We start from the raw sequence: 25,283 nt of genomic DNA, 5'->3' as shown, positions 1-25,283 counted from the left end.
TGCATAATTCGTAATTTACAAGATTCCTGAGAAAAGTTATTATTTACATTGTATACAGGATTGGAATGGGCATTATTCATTAGTAGTTCTCAAACATGCCATCTCAAGTGCTCGTCGTAGTACTCTTGGCAGGTTGAATATTTAATAGAGTGATGATACTCTTGCATTTTATGTTTGCAGTTTATACAGCAAGCAGGTTCTTCTTTAAATGGACACAGCAAAAACGTGACCACTACGTGTACAGTGGCCATAGGAGGGGGAATCATTGGTACAATACTGTGTACTGTGATCAAAACCAAGGCAGAAATAGCATTTGGTTACTATAGTAAATGGACAATGTTTGTGGGAGCTCCAGGTTAGGAAAATTGATGAAATACAGTTATATATCTTTGGAGAGAAACTTATCACCCAGTGCACGTATGAAGAGGACCTTGATTTTGTAGTGAATATGAATACAGTACCGTGCTTGATTTCATCAAGGGTAAAATCGAAATCAGCTAAGTTTTTATCGTACAGATTTTCTATTATTTCCTCTTTTGAAAGGTCTTTAGGGATGTTATAAATTACCATGGAAGGATTACCTTTACAGGTAACTCCTGCAGAGATACCAGCAGTGGTAAAGGTTTCTGAAGCAGAAATACACTCAATATCTGACTTTGTCGCTGTTTCCAGTCATTCTGGAAACAGCGACAAAGTGGAAATCAGTTTTGAACTAATCTAAGGGACTTGACTTTTACATTCTCAAGTTCAGTTTTTGACCTCAGTGCTTGTCTTGCATTCACTATTCTAAGAGGCCCTGATAATGAAAACATTATTATCTGGTTTAGTTTTCTCATTCATTTGCAACCCACTACAGGTGGCATCCGCAAAGGTTTTGACTACAGTAGGGCTCTGAGTTGATGACTGCACATAAATAGCATCACTCTTGACAGGAATTTCCTGAGCTGACACTGGAGAATGATTTGATTGGGTGAGAGTGGCAGGAGAAAACATGATAAGATTTCCAGAAATTATGGTGGCCTTGTTAGCTTCATAGGCTAGAAAGCTATAATGATATCTTTTTTCATCTTAGATACACGATCATATTGATAGGACTCATCCTGAATATAGTCTTGTCTTTGACAGTCAGGCTATAGCTACAGCCAAAGGTGGGAAATCTTCTAACTGTGGAAGTTATTTTCCATCCATTATAATAATGAAAAGAAATATAAGATGGTTCTAAGATATTACTGAGAGACAGAATAAGTGGGAGAAAAGTTTATAAAAGACTCCTCTTCCAGGTATCTGAACTCATGTCCGCAGCAGAGTGAACCCATTTAGGCATCCTGTAATTGGCTTAAGAATACACAATACTGAAAGAATTTGTATACAGTACTTACTTTGTGAAACTTTACCCTGAGGGAGGATTACAGCCCTACTGACCTTGACAGAAGCAGTCCCAAAGACGGAAAGGCAGAAATGACAAGCCGTGATGTATTGGAAAATGGCTATCACCACACAAAAGAGCAACTGAGCAGAACAACATAAAGCAAACTATAACCCGTAGAACATGGGAAAACTGAAAGATATTAGCATCTACAGATATGTAACCACATAGGAATTACTGCAGTATTTAAGTTAACACTGAATTAGACTTCAAATAAGATAAAAACATTCAATAATTAGGAGCACCAAAATCCACAACTAAAGCCGAATCCACGCACGCACACTATCTAGAAAATAAATTTAGAAGTCTCTATGTTCCTAAAAGAGACATAACAATAGATGAAAGCTTGATGTTGTACAAAGGAAGACTCGGTTGGGTGCAGTACATGCTATTGAATTGCTCAAGGTTTGGCATAAAGTATTATATGCTGTGTGAATCCGAAAGTGGCTATGTTTGGACTTTCATAATTTAATTATTATTATTATGATTAGCCATATGGTGCAAGGAAGCCTGAGGCTTATGCTGTACCTGCCAAAATAAAATTTCTGAGTTACCCTAAGAGAGAGAGAGAGAGAGAGAAGTAGAAAGGAATCACCAAGAAAGAGAAGAATGATAATATCCAGCTCAGGACCCCGGGTGTGCCAAGCCCATACCCACTGATCAGATAGAAGGGTTCTAGGTAGTTTAAGAGTTGGTGGTTAATTGATTTCTCCAATATTTTAGAAAGACTAGAAATAACTGTAATGGGATGATAATTGGATGGGAGAGATTTGTCATCCTTTTTAGGAACTGGCTGGAAATGAGCAAATTTCCAAGCAGAAGGAAAAGCACCTTTGGAATAAGAAAGTGAAAAAAGGCGGCAAAGAAAAGGAGTAAGTTCAGGAGCACAGTTACTGAGAACCAAGTGGAGAAATACCATCGGGACCTGGAGCTTTCTTAGCATCAAGATTCGTCAAAATCCTTCTGACATCCTTTTGATGGAAGACCACAGAAGGCATTGAATGGAGCGTGTTGGGAATGGCGGGAGGCGTTTTACCAAGATCATTAATACACGAGTTGGAGGAAAAATGGGATGCTAGCAAGTCAGCTTTATCCTTGGTTGAAGTGACAACAGAACCATCTGGTTTGCACAGAGGTGGGAGCAGAGATGGGCAAAAGTTGCGGCCAATAGCTTTGGCAAGAGACCAGAATGCTCGGCTACCATTAGTGCAGGAAGCAAGTTTTCTACTCTTAACCTGTTCAAACTCTAGTTTGGACTGATTAATAACTGCTTTACAATTGTTGTGAGCTTTGGTGTATGAAATGAAAATGAAGAATTAGAAACAAGCCAATTACGATATGCAACATTCTTCTCTTGAACAGCCTTAGCACATTTATTGGAAAACCAAGGTTTAGATAAAGGACGAGATTTTAAAGTGGAGTGTGGGATAAAGGATTCCATTCCTGCAAGAATAATTTCACTGACACGATCTGAGCAAACGTTGACATCAGAACTTTTGAAATAGTAATCCGACCAAGGAAAAGAAGAAAATAAATCTCGCAGGTCATCCCATTTTGCATTCTTGTAATGCCAAACAACTTTATCTCATGGCTATTCCCAACACGAGGTTGGGAAATAGCCACGAGATAAAGGCTCCATTGGAGAAGAGACAATCACCAAGTTGGATCTGAAGTGCCTAACAGACCTCTCGCTTTGACCGTGTACTTAGTAGGGTTGTTTGTGAGAAAAAGATCAAGAGTGTTGGCTGTATGATTAGGATTGTCCGGTATTCTTGTAGGTAAATGAACAGTCTGTGCAAGGTCATTAGTAATTGCAAAAGCCTCAGCATCTTGACCAGCTGGGTCAGTGTGACTAGAAAACGGAAGCCAGCTGGAGTTGTGAACATTAAAATCACCAAGAAAAATTACCTCACTGTTAGGAAAGTTGGACTGGAGAAATCAAGTTGCAAAGAGAGGAAGTCAAAGAGCTCCATGTAATTAGTGGAGTTGGGAGAACGGTAGAGACAACAGATGAAATTTGACACAATGAGGTAGAGAGATTTTAAGCCAGAGAAGATTGAAGAGAGGAGATTCCAAATTGCCAAGTCTCTAACAGGGAATATCAGAATGGACATATGCAGAAGTACCACCTTTGAGAGGAAAGGAATCATACAATGAATAATTTGGGCATCTGAGATGAGCAGTGGTTGAATCAACCGATAACTGAGATTCTGTCAGAAAAAAGTACACGTGGTTTGGTAGACTGCAAGTGGAAATGAATATCGTTGAGATTAGAATTGAGACCACGTATATTTGTGAAATGAATTAGGAAGTGTTTGTTGTATAAAGTTATGTGCAGGTTACCAGATGTTCCTTTTCAAGAGAATTTGCCCTCTTTAAATAGATTCTATTTTTGTTTCAATGCGTTTATTTCTTTCAACAATTTTACACAAAATATACAGAAGGTCATGTTTTGCATTGCATTTCAACTATCTCTGTGTTCTCAAATTTTGCTTGGTCTCCTGTTCTGGCACACTGAGCTTTATAACCCCACACTTAAGCATTGAAATCCATTCTGCATTAAAAAGTAGGTTATAAATAATGTACTTGAATATGCACTACTGTAGCAGATGTTCTGATTACAATGTAGAACATTATGCATTACTCACATTAAATAATTTTTTTTAATAATTATAAAAATTATTAAAATATTAAAAAAAAATTGGCTAAATATTAGAATCATTACTAAAAATTTAAATTTTGGCACTAATGACTAATTACTCATCAAAATAAGATGATCAAACATATATTGTAATGTAGAAACACTGAACGAGTGGAACCACTTGAGTATTTATGCAGATAAATATTCATTTACTTCAGCTGGTGAACATTTACTGGTGGGTGTGGATGTGCCGCTGGACGTCTCCCCCGAGTGTCCCATGGGATTTAGATCGGTCAGGGGGGAACGGGCAGACAAATCCATATGCACAATGTCCTCACTTTACAAATGCATATCAACAGCTGCAGTGCAATGGGATGTAGCGTTATCATCCATAAACACGAACTCGGGGCCAATGGCACTTGGGAACAGATGCACATGAGGAAGATTACCTCAGTACAGTAGCATGCACCGGTTACAATACCACCTTCCAGTATCTGGAGTTGTGTACATCCATCCAAGATAATGCCTCCCCAGATGAGAACACCTCGACTGCCATATCGATCCCTTTCAGTGATGTTTGCAGGGTGATACCGTGTGCCAACCTCTCGCCAGATTAGCTGACTTCCAGAATCGCTGCTGAGACTGAATCTACTCTCATCAGTAAAGAGTACTTTAACCCACTGCACTGCTGTCCAGTCCTTATGTTCGATGCACCACTGTAAACAGTGTCTCCGATGGGTAGGGGTTAAAGCCAGTACACAGCGTACTGGCTGTCGAGCAAACAGTCCACCTTTGTGGAGTCACCTGGCCACAGTAAACCACGGTGTCCTGTGCAGCTGGTTTGAAATTGATTCCACTGTCTGGTGTCAGTCCCTCTTGGCCTATAGGAGTATATAGCGATCATCATTGGGCACTGTGTTTCATGGATGACCACCACTGGTTCTTTGAATGGCTATACCTGCAGTTCTGAAGGCCGACCATGCACGTGAGGCGATGCTATGGGCGATACCGAACTCTGCAGCCACACTCCGCACACTTCGACCTTCCCAATTATTCAACTCCTGGTAAAGTCATCCAGATGTTGTCTACTGGCCATTTCATTGTCTGTAGCACTGTATGAAACCAATCGAACGTCTGTAACAATCGTGTTCACCATTTGGTAATTTGCGCATATACTGCTGAGCTGCTGCTTTTATCTGTTTATGTGAGCCCTGTCATCACAATTCAAATTTTTGCATGTGCACCAGCTTTCTAATAAATGGCCACAGTTATGCAAATCGCCAGAGTGTTTCATTTGATTTTTTGGTTGTAACCTTTAGAAAGTGTTGTTCCTTAAGTTTTGCACACCAGTGTAAATCTATCTCTCTCTCTCTCTCTCTCTCTCTCTCTCTCTCTCTCTCTCTCTCTCTCTCTCTCTCTCGATATTCAGCTGGTTATACATATACCAGACCTCCGCCCATGGGTATGCAAGATCCTTTCAAGGAGCATGTTACCATACAAAGTGGGCTTTAGTATTAGTACTAAAAGCAGCAAATGATGCAAAGAAGCACATTTATACAGTATCAATAACAACAATCAAAAAGCCACTACCCACCTCATCTGTCCATTCCCTCTAATAATTTGTCTAAAATTGCTCCTTAAATTTATTCAGACTACCCACTCCAAAACACCAGATGAAAACTTGTTCCAATATATGTAGGAAAAGTCACAGAAATGGATCCAGACTTTATTGGTCTTCCAATGTCTATGCAAGTAGTTTTGACTCTCATAAAGCCACTGTTTGGAAAAGGATATTGCCTCACAGTTCACAATTATTATACCAGTTCCCAATTAGCTGATATTCTCATCACAAAGAAAACTGATGTTTATGGTACAGTGAGACTAAACAGAAAGGAAATGCCTGAAATACTGAAGAAGAAAAAGCTGAAAAGGCAAGAGGTTGCTGCTTTTCAAAGAGGGAAAGTCATGGCCTTATGTTGGAAAGATAAAAAAGATGTAGTGTTGTTATTTATGGTCCAATCTTTCTCAGGAAGAAATAGAAACTCTAACATGAGTAGCGAAGAGATCAAAAGTAGTTTGTGACTATAACTTTTCCATAGGAGGTGTAGGTAAAGTTGATCAGCATTTGGCAAACTATTCCCTTCCCAGGAAATGGATTAAAAATACAACAGGAAGGTTTTCTTTCAACTAATGGACCTAGCTGTGTATAAAGGCAAGATTTTAGATGGCCAAAAAGCTCTTTCAACCTTGAATTAAGGTTGAATTAATTACTAATGATATTAAGAGTAGGAGACCGGCAGAATTACTTAACAAGTACAGATCACTGTTGAAAAAAAGCCGTGAATTAGGGTTGAATTTGAAAGTGTCTGCAATTCTGCCCAGACATGATAGAAGGGAGTATATGATGAGAGTCCTGTCGATCAATTCGGCCCTGGAAAGATTGTGCAAGGCTCAAGGGGTAGAATTTTTTTCAGCCTGGTCTGTAGTTGTTAACAGGAGAGACTGCTTCTACAGGGATGGGATACACTTAAATAGAAAGGGTGCAAGAATGTTTGCTGATGCTATCGAGGCAGTGTTAGGTGGGTCGGAAAACTGCTAGATTGGGGGGATACAAGGACTAATAGATTAACAACAGCCACTGGCAGAGGTGAAAGTGATTCTTGCACTGCTTCTATTGGAATGAGCCGAAGCCTGGAAAATAAGATGCAGGATATTTCAGAGACTGCTGGGAATCATTGGGGTACAAATAAACACATGGGTTGTGTTAGGGTAGCTAAGAAAAAGAACAAGTGCATGTATACTTGTGTGTATACCAATGCTAGGAGTTTAGCAAATAAATTTGATGAATTGGAGGTATTGCTCAAAACATCAAAGGCAGATATTGTGGGGATTTCAGAGACATGGTGTCACACAGATATAAGGAATGCAGAACTGGAATTTGGGGAGTACAATGTCTACAGAAAGGATAGGAAGGGAGAAGGGGTTATGCTATTAGTTAAGAAATACATAAAATCCAAGGAAGTGAAGCCAGTTGACATTGCTGGACAGTGCTGTGTCGAGTCAGTTTGGTGTGACATAAGCATTGGGAGATAAAAATTGAGAGTAGGAGTGTGCTATAGGCCTAATAATGTGCTATAGGTACAGGGAAATAGAGTGGGCCAGTAAATCAGAGAGTCTTATAATGGAGGATTTTAATTTCCCAGATACTGACTGGAATTTGGGGGCTGGTCACTCACACACTAGCAAGGCTTTTGTGGATTTATTGGATGATGTTTTCTACATCAGCATGTTCGGGAGGCAACTAGAGGGAGTAATACTCTTGATTTGATTATCAGTAGTGATTCTTCATGCATTAAGAATCTGCAGGTAAATGAACCATTAGGTGGCAGTGATCACAGTGTGCTGAAGTGGGATTTACTCAAAGAGGTAACTACCATTAGGGGTAAAGGGAAGGGTTATTGCTTTCGTAAAGGCGACTACGATGGACTGAGACAGTATTTAAATTCTATACAGTGGGACCGACTGATGATGTTACCAACAGCAAATTCAAAATGGGAAGCATTCAAAGAACTTATCTTGGAAGCTACTAGGCTTTACATACCAACTAAGAAATATTGTTCAAGGTTTAGGCCTAAGTGGATGTCAGATGAACTAATGAGACATTTTTTTTTTTTTTTTGGTAGTTGTTGGCGTATCGGCTTCTGTGGCCATAATGCACCTCCCCAAGGTTTTTGCAGTACTTTGATCCAAGCCCGAGGCGGGATTCGAACCCACGACCTTTGGGTTGCCAGGCAGGCACTTTACCCACCCTGCTGGCCCGGTCGGCCAATGAGACATATGGCTGAAAAGAAAATTGCATGGGATACATACAAATTAACACGTGACACAGAAGCCTATGACAGATACAAGTTGATCTGTAATGAAGTTACAAAGGAGGTTAGGCAGACGAAGGCAGATTACGAGAAATCTTTGGCAAGGGATGCAAAGAAAAACAGCAAAGAGTTCTTTACTTATGTAAACTCTAGAAGGAAGGGGATGAATCAGATTAGTCCACTTGACATCGATGGGTCAACTGTTGATGATTCTGCTCAGGTAGTTAACAAACTAAATGAATATTTTGCATCGACATTCACGCATGAGGAGTTATTCAGCGAGGGGAATGCCAGAGGTGTATTCAACTCTGGCAGTAAGCTAGAGAATCTTGTAATAACTGAGAGTAAAGTGGAGGAGAAATTGTTGAAGATATATACAAGAAAGGCAGCTGGGGTGGATGGGATCTATCCAGTTATATTAAAGGAGGCAGCAAAGGAAGTAAGCAAACCCTTAGCCATAATTATGAGAGCTTCCTTGGACTCAGGGGAAGTACCCATGGACTGGAGATGTGCAAATGTAACCCCAATTCACAAAGGAGGATCAAAGGACGACAAGTAATTATAGACCTGTTAGTTTAACTTCTGTTCCCAGAAAATTAACAGAGGCACTGGTTAAAGAAGCACTGCATGATCATCTAGACAAGACTTCAGTTATAGCTCAGACACAGCATGGTTTTGTTAAGGGGAAGTCTTGCCTGACCAATTTGATTGGATACTATGATGCAGTCACAAAACAACTGGATGCAGGGAATAACTTTGATATTATATACTTGGATCTTAGAAAGGCTTTTGATACTGTTGCACATGGAAGACTGCTGCATAAATTGGAGCAGTGTGGCATTGGAGGCAAATTGCTGCTATGGATAAAGGGGTGGTTGAGGGGGAGAAGACAGAGAGTGGTAATCAATGGACACTGCTCATCGTGGACTAATGTTATTAGTGGAGTCTCTCAGGGTTCAGTATTGGGTCCATTATTGTTTTCTGTATTTATAAATGATATTGATGATGGTATATCAAGCTTAATGTCCAAGTTTGCAGACGATACAAAGGTTGGCAGGGTTGTCAAGGACACTACTGACACTATGCTACTGCAACGGGATCTGGAAAGGTTGAGCAGATGGGCTGAGAGGTGGCAAATGAAGTTTAACATTGACAAATGTAAAGTACTACATATGGGAAACAGCAACCCCCAGAGCAACGTATCAACTCTGTGATACTACTCTGACAGTGGTAGAGAATGAAAGGGACATGGGGGTGGTTGTGCAGGCAGATATGAAGTTTTCTGAGCAGTGCAGACGGGCTGCAAGAGTAGCTCATGGTGTATTGTCGATGATATATAGGAATTTTTCTAGCAGGGATAAGGAGGTGATTATTCCCTTGTATGAGGCAATGGTCAGGCCACACCTAGAGTACTGTATACAGGTCTGGAGGCCTCATTTCAAGAAGGATATAGAGCTGCTGGAACGAGTACAGAGAAGGGCAACAAGATTAGTGAATGGAACAAAGGGGTGCTCTTACGAAGAAAGGCTTAAGTTTTGCAAATTACAGTGTCTGGAGACTAGGCACCAGCGAGGTGATCTGATAGAGGTGTATAAAGTCTTGAATGGTTTGGGCATGCTCAATGCTGATGGGATTCTACCTCTTGCTCAGAATAATCACCTGAGAGGGCATAAATTCAAATTGAGGAAGGACAGATGTAGGATAGACGTGAGGAAATTTGCCTTTAGCCAGCGGGTGGTTGGTTGGTGGAACAGACTTCCATCCCTTGTCGTGGAAGTTGATAGCTTAAATAAGTTTAAGGCTCAGCTGGACAGGTATTTCGAACGAACAGAGGGGTGAAGTGGAAGTGGTTATTTTTTATTTATTTAATTTTTTTTTTTTTTTGGCTGATGCTGCATAAGCTTGCTTTCTTGCATCAAATGCCTCTACTAATGCTAATGCTAATTTCAGATTGGACCTGATTCATGAAATTATCAAGAAATATCACCCGCAAATTCCACCAGTTAGAAAGGGAAGACCATCCTCCACATCCCACCAACTCGCTATTTACCAGGCCATTACCCCATTGACATTCCACAAACTGAGAAGAAATTTCCAACTAGAACTTGTCGGGTATGCTCCAAAAAGCGGAATAGAGACAGCAAGAAAATTTGAAAGGAGACTCTACATGTGTGAAACATGTGAAATTGGCCTTTGAATCACTCCTTGCTTCAAGACATACCACACCAAGTAAAATTACTGTTTGTTTTTCATGAAATGCCTTTTTTTTTTTTTTTATGGAATTCAATTTGCCTTTCAGGGAATAAAGTAAGTTTGCATTTTTTTTTGTGTTTTTCTGTTCCTTTCTTTTAGCTCAAGCGCTAATTTATTAAAAAAATCTGTATAATTTGCACACTTTTTGGCATACACGAGATAACTCGGGATAGCCCAAATGGGTTAATTACTCCCATGTATTTTCTACTAAAAAATTTATAAAAAACAAAAAACTATACAATGAGTATTTGCATGATGCATACTTTTAATCTGTAAAATAAAAAAAGTCAATCAGTTATGGTACATTTTCAGGAAAAAAATGTTCCGGGAAGGGGTTAAATCAACAACAAAGTTAGACAGCTTTCCCTTATACCAGTGGTGTTCAACCTTTTCCCGTACAGGGGCTGTATTCAAAGCTAGATTTGTTTCGCAGGCTGTACTGAGTGATTGAGAAAAATTGTGTTACATTTTCCATATCTTGTTGTAAAAGGAAGTTTCTATTTTCATGTTACTGTTTTTTATTTTCAGGCTATATATAAAAAATGCAAATTTCCAACGCTTTTAGGTGCAACAAATCTACGTCAGTGATTTATTTTTTAAATTTTATTAAAATTATAAAAATATAACTTACTTTTGTTTTTTAAAAAAAATACTTTACTTTTGCTTTTTAAAAAAATACCTTACTTTTTCTTTTAAATGCTCACTTCAAAAATTTACAACCTCAAAAGGATCACTGCTTTTCAATATTAAGGTGAATAAATAAATATAATTATACACCTAATGTTTTGTATTGTTCCTTTTGTAACTTTGAACACTTCTTTTTGCAACACTCCTTTATATTGATCACAAGATTTATGCTTGGAATCATAGTGCTGTTTTAAATTATATTCTCCTTATCCACTGAACACACTGCTTTTTCGCCATACTCAATGAAGAAATAGTCTTCAGTCCAAATTGACTTTCCTCTTTCAGAACATTTTTAAAGGTGATTTTTTTAATTCAGTATAAAGTAATAATAATTCAATACAATGAACAAATTATATCAAAATAGTAGAATTTCACAGTATGAAAGGACTGATACATACCTAAGTATTTAGCATACATATGACTGCATTGGACTACATGTACACGTTTAATACAGTCGAGCTCAACACCTGCATGCTTGTACATGCTGTGGCATGACTCTCTAAAATGCTGTTTTAGTTAGCTTTATGCTTAGGACGTATAAAAATTATTTGTGGACCATATCTGGCCCGCAGTCCATAGGTTGGGCACCACTGCTTTATACCATCCCAATTAACATTTAGGAAAATCAGAAACAGTAGCCCGAATACTGGCCTTGAGGAATGCTGCTTGCTACATTACTCCACTCTAAAGAATGCCCATTAATTATCACATTATCTCCTTTTACTTAGCCTGTCCTTGAACCACTTGAGGATCTTCTCGGTAATCCCAACTTACTCCAGTTTGTACAATAGCCTCTCATGGAGAACCAAATCGTTTTTCGTTTTTACTTCAATGGTTGGTGAGAAACACTAAAAAATCATAGTATGAATATACCCAACCCCAGAGGCCTATTTGAAGAACTCTACTAAAATCCAGACATACAACATCAAATTTTACCCCACAACTAAATGCTTTATGACTTTATCATAGTAATTACTGTTTGTTAGACAAGACTTTCCCTTCACAAAGGTATGCTGTGATCCTTTTAGGACTTCATTCTTATCAAGATATTTCTGTATTGCCTCCTTAACCATCAATTCCATTATCTTACCCACTACACATTTCAGTACCATACGTGCATAATTGATAAACCTGCTCAAAGAACTTCATATCTGAATGTATCATAACTCCCAAATCTCTTTCTTCCTCTACTGTTTTTAGTTCAACCCCCACCAAGTGTATAAGTTATTCTGGGATTGCTACTCCTTAGCATATAACCCTGCATTAAAACTTTGCTGCCACTTTACTGAACATACTGAAAAAGAGCTGCTTAGCATTGATCATTAACTATTCTACCTACTTTGACACTATCAGCAAATTTTGAAATCACATCCTATATCCCTTTTTCAATGTCATTTAAGAAAATTAAAACCAGCAATGGTCCCAGTACTGATCCTTAGGAAATCCCACTTCTTACATTGTTCCAATCTAAACAGTATCTAAAGATACTCTTCAGATTGAAGAAGAGATAAAGAACAAAATATTTTAACATACAATCAATGCAATATGCAAGAGACAGCTTAGTTGCCAATCTTTAATTAAGATGTCTTCCTTCATGTTTACATGCATGCTGCAAAATACGATACATTCAATTTGTGAATATCAGTCATGTGAATACATAACCATTAAGATGATTTATACAGGATGATTCGGGAGGAATAGTAAATATTTTCTGAGGTTACAGTATCGATTATTCTGGGTAAAAAAGTTCATATAAACATGTGTCCAATTCTCAAAGGATACGGAGATACAGTTGTTTGAAACTGGTGCGGACAAAGCCATTATGAGAGGTATTAAAGAACAATAAATGACATTGTTTGTGTTTATTGACTTTTTGAATGATACAAAACACAAATAATTGACAAATTTTTTACAGCTCACAAATAAATGTTCGAAAATCCCACCACCAACTTCAAAGCACTTTGCAACTCGTGTGGTAATATGACATGTTGTTCTTCTGAGGTCGTCTTGGTGTTCCTTTATGAGGGCAGCAGTATCCAAAATGTGAACAAGCAATCGTCTCTTGTATTCACCTTTTCTTTGTATACTGCACTTTTCATCCATCCCCTCAAACAAAAATCTAATGGAGTGATGTCTGGAGATCTTAGTGGCCAATGAACAGGACCACTGCAGCCAATCCATTGTTCAGGGAAAGTTCAATTTAGATAACGTATCACCAGATGGGTATAATGTGCTTCATCATGTTGAAAGTACATACCAATCCTTGTAATCAAGAGAACATCCTCCAATAATAGTGGAAGTTTGTTTTGCAGAAATTCTAGGTAAATGGGCCCTGTAAGATGATTCTGTAACACAACAGGTGCAATCAAATTAAGACACCGATGATACCGCATGTTGACAGAGAAGCGATGTTAAAAATTTGAAAATTTGTTTCTACAGTGGCATGTGGATTTTTGTCTGACAACCTATGAGAGTTACGGGTGTTGTTGATACCGTCACGGGTGAAAGTAACTTCATTGCTGAACAGTATTAATGGAATTAATTGGCGATTAGTATTTACCCACTGACAAAATTCCAATCGCTGGGTGTAGTCTCTTGGTTGAAAGTGTTGCACTCGCTGTATGTGAAATGGATATAAGCCAGTGAAATGGATATAAGCCATGCCCACGTAATGTTTGCCATACTCTTGTCTGTGGAACACTAATATGCGTAGAAATTCTTCGTGTGCTAATAGTAGGACTACGTTCTACTGACTGAAGAGAGTTCTATTTCATCCACATTTTGTTCATTTGAATGTTCAGAAGAAATATGAGTGCTGGGAACTGTACCACTCTCGTGCAGTTTGGTGTAAACCCTAGTAGATGCTCTTGAATCCAGTATTCTATGGTTAGGAAACCGTCAATGGTATTCTCTACAAGCAGTAGTAGCACCTCCACCACAAAAACCATAGACAAACACCATATTAGCATATTCAGCAAAGGTAAAGATGTGCGGCATTCTTAACAACACTTCTAACACCAAACAGCGTTAGGTTATAACTGCTTCTTGGTCACATCTGATTCAGGGAGGTGCGCGTGCCAATTTCAAACAGCTGTATCTCCGTATCCATTGAGAATTGGACACGTGTTTATGTAAACTTTTTTACTCAGAATAATCGACACTATAACCTCCCAAAATATTTACTATTCCTCCTGAATTACCCTGTATGTTCACGACTGATATTCACAAATGTCATAGCTAAATGTACCAACAAGCAGGGTGTGTTTCACACACCCTGCTTCTTGGAACTCAAACATTTAGCTATGAGAAAGTAGTTCTTTAAATAGACCAATCTTATTCAAACTGAAAGCACATTTGTATCTGACAGCATATGGTAGTCTCTTCACTTAATTCAGCCCAAGAAGTATCTCATTCCATTATAGTTCCCTTCTCTTGAAATTTAAACTCTTGCCCTTAACTTTGACAACATAGATTATATGCGACCATTTTATAGTACTGTGGTCACTGCCTGCTAATTGTTCTTCACCCACATTATCAAGTTTTTGATAATGTTAAGCTCCTTGGTGAGAATTAGATCTAGGATATTAGAAATCCTTGTACTCAATCCCTATACAAATGATATTAGAAATCATTTGTACATGCTAAAATAAGTAGCAATCATCCTGTATGTTCAAAAACCTCTTACAATATAGTATCACCCAATGAGATATTGTACTTACTACTTACTAGCCGCTTCACAATCTACCTAAAGTGATTTTTGTCATATTCCTCAGTCATTTGGCCTGTAACATAACCTCCACTCTCATCTTTCCATTAATGCAAGTAATTTTATACCACACACCTGCATTACCTTGATCTGATTCCAGGTGCAGTTTTCGATCAAAAGCATCACCCCACCCCACCCCTCCAATCTCTCCAGAACACAAAATATTCATCAATATGAAATTTTACTTCACACCTTTGAATGGTGCCATGTTTCAATAAGTCCAACTACGTCAGCATTATTTGACTTCATTAAAAGTTAAAATTCATTTCTTTCATTTACTGTATAGTAAACAAATGAAATAAATTGGCATTACTATATAAAGACATATTATGTTTTATACTTTATTGCTTTTGACAACCCCAATATACCCTTATAGTTACTTAAAAAAGGGTATTTCCATATGCTCTTAGATTTCTGGTGGATTTTGCTTCTATTACAGTTTCTCTTTCAATGTTTAGGGAAATTAATAGAAATAGTTGCATACAAGCACTACTGGAGAGGGTGCAAGTGATTTTGCCCATACCATTGACCATGTGCTGACTTCCCCAACTCCCAAACTAACAGTTTCCCCAAATCCTTAATGCCTCCTTAATGGCATTAGAGAATTATTCCACAGGGCTTTCATCACAAAATCCATCCTCTGATGTCTGGGAAATTGCAGGCAAAAACATTTTGCCCTATCTCACGACACTTTTTTCAACATGACCTTATATTTTATAACCAATTCATTTGTTTGTTATGCTTAAAATCATTGGTCCCATATGTATTATTATGCACCAACTAGTACCATTACAAGCTGATAAACTGTTTGTTACATCGTAAATTTTGCACCTAATAGACATACTCTGGCTCTATGCCCAACTGTCTTCCTTACAGAATATGTTCCCTGCCTCCTTTACAACTGAGTCCAATTAAAACTACTCCCCCCCCCTTATGCCAGCCAATCCATTTCTGAGACCAGGCCAGATCCGTCACCTAACATAGGATCAGACAATTCAGTCTTCAACAAAGCCCAAGAGACTCAATCATGTCTAAAAGTATGCCTGTTATATTATGCAACCACTCTTTTTTGTGGTGAGACAAACTTTGCTTCAATCACAATAACATGCAATATTAAAAATAATTATATAAATAAAATAATGAATTATGTTTTTATGTAAAAATATTTTTAGCTTATAAATCCAATCTATACATATAATTTTTGGACTTCAATGAAAATTCCAACGTATTTTGAATAATGTACTATTTAACATTGCAAATTTCAAGGGGATAGAGAAGTTCTGTCATATTCAGCTGATTAATTATTAATAAAGTTATAAATTTATTTATTGCAAGGAAAAAAGTACAGTATAAAAATTTCCAAAGCTGGATTAATGACAAATACTTACTCTATACAATTTAACATATGCTTCATATATCCAGAACTAGCCAGTAATGTTGCATTATTTTGAAACCAACCAAGAGCACTTTGAATAAGACAATTTCCACTTTCTACTGGTGCAAAGCATATATCTGAAAGTGTCACATTTTTATGTTCTTTATATGCTACAAGTTCTGATAGCTGTTTCTGCAATTGTAGCACCTATGAAAGTAAATTATAAAAGTAAAGTGGAAAATTTTAATATTTTTCAAGAGAGCATGATCATATGCAGTGTTTTTTTATTAACTAAATTTCAATTGTCAGAGAAATTAAACTATTTAAGGAAAGTATTTTGCATTTCAGAAAACAGTCATGCTATAAATAAGCTACTAACATTTCTCCTAAAAGAGGATTTAACCACTATAAAATTCTAGTTCATAACCTCAAAGCAAATTTTGTATTTTTGTATTTCTGTGTACTCCCTCATTACAGCTAATTTATTTACAGAGATTTGCAAGATAGATTTCACAAAGGGCTTGCTTCCAGAGGTTATGCAAATTTACTAATAATTATATATAATAATAAACAACAGTCTGCACATTTCAAAAATGATATGAATTTTTATAAACTTTTTATTTAATAAATACCTATATAGCATTCTACCTGTGAAATTTCCGCCTTGTCCCCAGTAATACCACCTATGACTAATAATGGGCATAATTGAGAGTCACAATCGAAATATTGATTATGGCATTTTCATAATCAATTATATGGAAATTAGTTGATTATGAAATTGACAAGACAACTGAAGAAGAGAAAAAACTTGACACTGGGTACAAGAGTAAGGATGCCATCATTCACATCCTAACTCTTGGAGAGTTCATAGCCATCAACTAATTCCAGGTGCCATGAGAGGAATGGCCACCACAGGATCAAAATTAATCTATCATTTGCCACTGGATAATAACAGCCATTTAACACCTGTATGCAGTACTCAAGATGTGACAATTGCTTTATAATGAGATAATCACCTATGACTGTGAACTCCATCTACAAAAATCCACTTTCTGTGCTAGTGGTTATTCCCATCTGCAATGTTCATATATTATACCTGCATTTGCAGAAAAAACAAAAGAAAAAAAAATAAATAGTACCCTACTCATTTATACATCTACTCTAACAATCTGCCTAATCCTTCTTTAAATTTATTCAAATTACTCACTTCCATAACACCAAATGGAAGTCTGTTCCAATGATCAATTAAAATCTGTTGAAAGCAAACTTTTTTACATCTATCTAACCATCATTTTCCAATTTAAATTTATGTCTCTTTATGTGTGTTATCCAAAGAAGAGTTAAGATACCATCTGAATTTAGTTTATTTACCAATTTAAGGCCTTAATCACGTCAATTAGGTCTCCTTGCAGGTGCCTAGTTTCCAAACACTAATTTGCAGGCCTAAAGTCTTTCTTGGTAGGAATATCTTTTTGTGTCTTTGACTAATCCAAATGCTGTTCTCTGCACCCCTTCCAACAGATCCACAACCTTCTTAAATTGATGCTTACTGACTTACATGAAGGTGTGGCTTAACCACTACTTATACAATCAGATAATCATCTACTGGAAAAATTTCTATATATCATGGACCAATTCCAAGCATACTAGATACCAATTCCAAGTGTACTAGAGTATACCAAGAAATAAGACAAATGAACAATAACCTCAAGAAAACCGTCAAAATTAACATAATACCATTGTGTTAATTTTGAAAAAAAAAACAGCCTTCTCATTTCACCCATCCATTCACTCTAAATGTTTGTCTAATTCTGCCTTGAACATATTTAAGTTGCTGACCTCCACTACAACAGATGGAAGTTGGTTCTAATTATCAAACACCCGCTGGCTAAATTCAAATTTCTGCATCTATTCTACAATGGTCTTTACTCAGTTTGAATTTATGCCCCTTCAGGTGAGTAATCTGAGAAAGTGGAAAAATCTCATTAGCACTGAGCTTGTTCAATCCATTCAAGGCCTTATACACCTCAATCAGATTACCTCACAGGTGCCTAGTCTCCAGAAGCTGCAATTTGGACAATCTCGTTGTCCTTCTCTTACTCATTCCAGCAGCTCTACATCTTTCCTAAAATTAGGCCTCCAGACCTGTGTACAGTACTCAAGGTTTGGCCTGACCATTGCCTTATATAAGTGGCTACAAGTGACGGTCGTGTTCAAAGCCGCTAAGTGGATTTTTCTTATTTATTGATTTGAAATTATTGTTTTTCTAAAACTTTTGATTTAAATTTAGTAGTATAACATTATTTTGTGATTTTTTGATTAATTTGGTGTATTTATTCTTTACTCGGCCTTGTAAAAGTATCGGTAAGGGTTTCCACGTGTTCGTAACTACCGTTCGTAACTACCGCTACCGTTAGTAACTTTCCCGCCATTGTGATACCGTACTAGATATACCGTAGGTTATATACCGAACTAGATAGCGTTAGTTGAACTTCGTTAGCAGTTAAATTGTACGTTTAAATAAATACATATAACGACTTAGATTACAAACGTAATATAATTAATAACATAACATAATTAATTAATAAATTAATAGAATCATGACTCAGACCAGAGCAGCAAAGCAAAAGGCTCAAGCTAATGGAAGTGCTGTGGCTCAGAGCAGAACTGAGGGGGGCAGTTGTCCTCTGACTGACAGCCTTATAAAATGCACTGTTTGCTTGATGTTTGCAGAGCAATCGGGTACGGGACATGATACTGCCAAGGGGGATGTCTTTGTGTGTGCGCGATGCAAGGAGTGTATCGATATCAGGCAACAACTCGGCGTTCTTGTAGGCCTATATATGAGAGCTTGAAGGACAGGGTGGATGCCCTCGAAGAAACTAAATTGAGGGGCCCATCAAGCTCTCAGCTGCCCACATCAACGCCAGAGCTTGCACTTGGGCATCGCGTGACACAGAGACAACCCCTAAGGCAGAATGCGCTGGTCCCGAAGGAACTAGTAGTTGTTGGTGACTCTATTGTCAGGGAAACGGGGAACATGCTTTCTAAAAAAGATAGGTGGAACAGGACCAGGGTATGTCTGCCAGGGGCAAAGGTTGATGACGTTGTAGAGCGAATATCATCTTTTAAGGGCACAAAAGGTGATATAGTTGTACACGTTGGCACTAATAATATTAAGAGTGGGAGACCGGCAGAATTACTTAACAAGTACAGGTCACTGTTGAACAAAAGCCGAGAATTAGGGTTGAATTTGAAAGTGTCTGCAATTCTGCCCAGGCACGATAGGAGGGAGTATATGATGAGAGCCTTGTCGATCAATTCGGCCCTGGAAAGATTGTGCAAGGCTCAAGGGGTAGAATTTTTTTCAGCCTGGACGGTACTTGTTAACAGGAGAGATTGCTTCTACAGGGATGGGATACACTTAAATAGAAAGGGTGCAAGAATATTTGCTGATGCTATCGAGGCAGTGTTAGGTGGGTCGGAAAACTGCTAGCTTGGGGGGAGACAAAGACCAATAGATTGACAGTAGCCACTGGCAGAGGTGAAAGAGATTCTTGCACTGCTTCTATTAGAATGAGCAGAAGCCTGAAAAACAAGATGCATGGTATTTCAGAGACTGCTGGGAGCCATTGCGGTACAAGTAAACACATGGGTTGTGTTAGGGTAGCTAAGAATAGAAACAGGTGCAGGTATACTTGCGTGTACACCAATGCTAGGAGTTTAGTAAATAAATTTGATGAATTTGAGGTATTGCTCAAAACATCGAAGGCAGATATTGTTGGGATATCAGAGACGTGGTGTCACACAGATATAAGGGATGCAGAACTGCAATTTGGGGAGTACAACGTCTACAGAAAGGATAGACAGGATAGGAAGGGGGGAGGGGTTATGCTATTAGTTAAGAAACACATAAAAACCAAGGAAGTGAAGCCAGTCGACATCGCTGGACAGTGCAGTGTGGAGTCAGTTTGGTGTGACATAAATATTGGGAGATCAAAATTGAGAGTAGGAGTGTGCTATAGGCCTAATGACTCTGATGAGTATAATAAGGAACTGTACAGGGAAATAGAGTGGGCCAGTAAATCAGAGTGTCTTATAATGGGAGATTTTAATTTCCCAGATATTGACTGGAATTTGGGGGCCGGTTACTCACACACTAGCAGGGCTTTTGTGTATTTATTGGATGATTGTTTTCTACATCAGCATGTTCGGGAGGCAACTAGAGGGATTAATACTCTTGATTTGATTATCAGCAGTATTCTTCATGCATTAAGAATCTGCAGATAAACGAACCACTAGGTGGCAGTGATCACAGTGTGCTGAAGTGGGATTTACTCAAAGAGGTAACTACCATTAGGGGTAAAGGGAAGGGTTATTGCTTCCGTAAAGGCAACTACGATGGACTGAGACAGTATTTAAATTCTATACAGTGGGACCAACTGATGATGTTACCAACAGCAAATTCAAAATGGGAAGCATTCAAAGAACTTATCTTGGAAGCTACTAGGCTTTACATAACCAACTAAGAAATATTGTTCAAGGTTTAGGCCAAAATGGATGTCAGATGAACTAATGAGGCATATGGCAGAGAAGAAAAATGCATGGGATACTTACAAATTAACACATGACACAGAAGCCTATGATAGATACAAGTTGATATGCAACCAAGTTACAAAGGAGGTTAGGCAGGCAAAGGCAGATTACGAGAAATCCTTGGCAAGGGATGCAAAGAAAAACAGCAAAGAGTTCTTTACTTATGTTAACTCTAGAAGGAAGGGGATGAATCAGATTGGTCCACTTGATATTGATGGGTCAACTGTTGATGATCCTGCTCAGGTAGCTAACAAACTAAATGAATATTTTGCATCGACATTCACAAATGAGGAGTTATTCAGCAAGGGGAATGCCAGAGGTGTATTCAACTCTACCAGTAAGCTACAGAATCTTGAAATAACTAAGAGTAAAGTGGAGGAGAAACTGTTGAAGATAAACACAAGAAAGGCACACGGGGTGGATGGGATCTATCCAGTTATATTAAAGGAGGCAGCAAAGGAAGTAAGCAAACCCTTAGCCATAATTATGAGAGCTTCCTTGGACTCAGGGGAGGTACCCATAGACTGGAAATGTGCAAATGTGACCCCAATTCACAAAGGAGGATCAAAGGCTGACACAAGTAATTATAGACCTGTGAGCTTAACTTCTGTTCCAGGAAAATTAATGGAGGCACTGGTTAAAGAAGCACTGCAGGATCATTTAGACAAGACTTCAGTTATAGCTCAGATACAGCATGGTTTTGTTAAGGGGAAGTCTTGCCTGACCAACTTGATTGGATACTATGATGCAGTCACAAAAGAACTGGATGCAGGGAATAACTTTGATATTATATACTTGGATCTTAGAAAGGCTTTTGATACTGTTGCACATGGAAGACTGCTACACAAATTGGAGCAGTGTGACATTGGAGGCAAATTGCTGCTATGGATAAAGGGGTGGTTGAGGGGGAGAAGACAGATTTTTTTTTTTTTTTTTTTTTGATTTGGTAGTTATTGGCGCATCGGCTTCTGTGGCCATATTGCACCTCCCAAGGTTTTTGCAGTACTTTGATCCAAGCCCGAAGCGGGAATCGAACCCGCGACCTTTGGGTTGCCGGGCAGGTACTTTACCCACTCGGCTAGCCCGGTCGGCCCGGGAGAAGACAGAGAGTGGTAATCAATGGACACTGCTCATCGTGGACTGATGTTATTAGTGGAGTCCCTCAGGGCTCAGTGTTGGGTCCATTATTGTTTTCTGTATTTATAAATGATATTGATGATGGTATATCGGGCTTAATGTCCAAGTTTGCAGACGATACAAAGGTTGGCAAGGTTGTCAAGGACACTACTGACACTATGCTGCTGCAACAGGATCTGGAAAGGTTGAGCAGATGGGCTGAGAGGTGGCAAATGAAGTTTACCATTGACAAATGTAAAGTACTACACATGGGAAACAGCAACCCCAGAGCAACGTATCAACTCTGTGGTACTACACTGACAGTGGTAGAGAATGAAAGGGACTTGGGGGTGGTTGTGCAGGCAGATATGAAGTTCTCTGAGCAGTGCAGACAGGCTGCAAGAGTAGCTCATGGAGTATTGTCAATGATATACAGGAATTTTTCCAGCAGGGATAAGGAGGTGATTATTCCATTGTATAAGGCGATGGTCAGGCCACACCTAGAGTACTGTATACAAGTCTGGAGGCCTCATTTCAAGAAGGATGTAGAGCTGCTGGAACGAGTACAGAGAAGGGCAACAAGATTAGTGAATGGAACAAAGAGGTGCTCTTACGAAGAAAGGCTTAAGTTTTGCAAATTACAGTGTCTGGAGACTAGGCACCAGCGAGGTGATCTGATAGAGGTGTATAAAGCCTTGAATGGTTTAAGCATGCTCAATGCTGGTGGGATTCTTCCTCTAGCTCAGAAAAATCACCTGAGAGGGCATAAATTCAAATTGAGGAAAGACAGATGTAGGATAGACGTGCGGAAATTTGCCTTTAGCCAGCGGGTGGTTGGTTGGTGGAACAGACTTCCATCCCTTGTGGTGGAGGTTGATAGCCTAAATAAGTTTAAGGCTCAGCTGGACAGGTATTTTGAACGAACAGAGGGGTGAAGTGGAAGTGGGTTTTTTTTTTTTTTTTTTTTTGGCTGATGCTGCATAAGCTTGCTTTCTTGCATCAAATGCCTCTACTAATGCTAATAAGAAGATAATCACCCTTTATCCTGCTAGAAAAATTCCTGTATATCATTGACAAGAACCATGAGCTACCCTGGTACTCTGGCAGCCTTTTTTGCACTGCTCAGGAAACTTCGTATCTGACTGCACAATTACCCCCAGGTCCTTTTCATTCTCCACTACCCGAGGGTAGTACCACCCAGTTGATACGTTACTCTGGGGTTACTGCTACCCATATGTAGTACTTTACATTTGTCAATGTTAAACTTCAGTTGTCACCTCTAAGCCCATCTGCTCAACTTTTCCAGATGCTGTTGCAGTACTGTACTATAATTACTGTCATTTAACAACCCTGCCAAACTTTGTATTATCTGCAAACTTAGACATTAACCCTGACATGCCTTCATCAATATCATTGATAAATAATGAAAACAGCAATGGGCCCAACACTGAACCCTGGGAACTCCACTAATAACCTCAGTCCATGTAGAGCAGTGTCCATTGAAAACCACTCTCTGTTGGATGGAGTGGTTGTATGGTTGAGTGGTTCTTCCACTCAACCATCCTTTTATCCATTGCAGCAACTTTCCCTTAATGCCATATTGCTCCAATTTGTACCGTAATCTTCCATGTGCCACAGTATCAAAAGCCTTCCTAAAATCCAAGAATATGATATCAAAATTATTCTTTGTGACCACATCATAGTATCCAATCAAGTTTGTCAGACAAGACTTCCCCTTAACAAACCCATGCCGTGTCTGAACTATAACTGCATTCTTGTCTAGATGATCCCTTCTCTCTTGGCACAAGCACATTACAAATATTGCTTCCTCTGCATCTAAAAAACTTGGTTTTCTCTTTCGCTCTCAGTGTTACTTTTCTTCCAAACAGCTGCTCACTCTGTATAAATCACAAATCCACCCTGCCATGGAATATTGTTCCCAAATCTGGGGGTGGTGCCCCCAAAACTTCTCTCAGGCTTCTTGATTCCATTCAGAAGAGGGCAGTTAGATTAATTAATGATTCATCTCTAACAGAGTCTATCCACTTGCTGTCTCATAGACGTACTGTTTCTGCTGCATGCCTCTTCTACAGATACTTCCATGGGTACTGTTCTTCTGAATTGGCTTCTATAATTCCCGCTCTCGCTTTCAAAACAGTCCGAACACGTGCCGCCAACATCCATTTACTGTCCAACTTCAAACTCACAGAACCAACTTTTCATCTTCCTTGTTTATTCATTCAAATGCCGTTTTCTGGAACAACCTTCCTTCATACGTATTTCCTGAAAATTAGAGTCTACAGAAGTTCAAGTCCAATGTTAACAAATATCCTCTTTCATCTTCTCAACCTCCAACCCAAGCACGGTACTAAGTGCTATAGGTTCTAATACCTCTCGTGTTTGGGGTTTGCATAAAAAAAAAAAATCATTGCCAGAATTAACTCTCCAGCTGATAAGCACACCGCTGTGGAGATTTAGAAGGGTTTTTATCCAACACATCACAAAATTTCTCTGCAGCTGCAGAATCGGCACTAGTGACTTCATCGCATACTTTAATGTTTTGGAAACCAGTTCGATGCTTGAACGTATTAAACCACCCAACCATCCGTTTCTTGTCATGAACTTGACTTGGGATTTGCCGACTTATCCTTAATATCTTTATAAATACTTCTTGCTTTTGCTTGAATGGCCATTAGACTCAGGAGCACTTGCTTCTGAATCTGCTTTTTCATCCATATTATTAATAGCTTTTCCATCTTCGAAATAGCATCTGAACACTGTTTTGTGATCACTGTTGATCTTAAATGCATTGATCCTTTAACATGTTCTTTTATTTGTGCACTGTCCTTTAAAATGTTATTCACTGTTGAAGCAGTGAGACCTAATTTTCCTCCTTGCACATTTCCTCCAGCCGACCGGGTTAGCCCGGTCGGCTGGAGGAAATGTGCAAGGCTCAAGGGGTAAAATTTTTTTCAGCCTGGTCTGTGCTTGTTAACAGGAGAGACTGCTTCTACAGGGATGGGATACACTTAAATAGAAAGTGTGCAAGAATATTTGCTGATGCTATCGAGGCAGTGTTAAGTGGGCCAGAAAACTGCTAGCTTGGGAGGGGGATTCACAGACTAAAAGGTTAAAAGTAGCCGCAGGCAGAAGTGAAGGTGATTCTTGCACAACTTCTATTAGAATAAGTAGCGACCTGGAGCGAGGGGTGCTGGGGGTTTCAGGGAATGATGGCAATCATCGTGAAACAGGTGGGTATATGAGATGTGTTAGGGTAACTAATAATAAGGATAGGTACATGTATACTTGCATGTATACCAATGTTAGAAGTATAGTAAATAAATTTGATGAATTTGAAGTGTTGGTCAAGACATCAAAGGCGGATATTGTTGGGATAGCAGAGATGTGTTGACACACAGATATAAGGAATGCAGAACTGGAATTTAGGGAGTACAATGTGTACAGAAAGGATAGACAGGATAGGAAGGGGAGAGGTGTTATGCTGTTAATTAAGAAAAACAAAATCAAAAGAAGTGCATCCATTTAATATA

General features: G+C 38.7%; 1 protein-coding gene across 2 annotated transcripts in view; it reads right to left on the bottom strand.

The window, feature by feature from the left end:
* LOC150083608 (NPC intracellular cholesterol transporter 1-like) overlaps positions 1-25,283 on the bottom strand; it is a 339,105-nt gene that overhangs the window by 239,026 nt on the left and 74,796 nt on the right. For both annotated transcript variants that reach the window (XM_090378086.1, XM_090378087.1), the window contains exon 7: positions 16,034-16,227. In XM_090378086.1, the coding sequence (XP_090234212.1) occupies positions 16,034-16,227 (194 nt within the window). The remainder of the gene's footprint in view (positions 1-16,033; positions 16,228-25,283) is intronic.

The sequence above is a fragment of the Mastigoproctus giganteus genome, chromosome 7 (assembly GCF_048544385.1).
Source record: "Mastigoproctus giganteus isolate SK-2022 chromosome 7, ASM4854438v1, whole genome shotgun sequence".
Classification (NCBI taxonomy): domain Eukaryota; kingdom Metazoa; phylum Arthropoda; class Arachnida; order Uropygi; family Thelyphonidae; genus Mastigoproctus; species Mastigoproctus giganteus.
The sequence above is the reverse complement of the archived record's forward strand: the minus strand, read 5'-3'. Positions and strand labels throughout refer to the sequence as shown.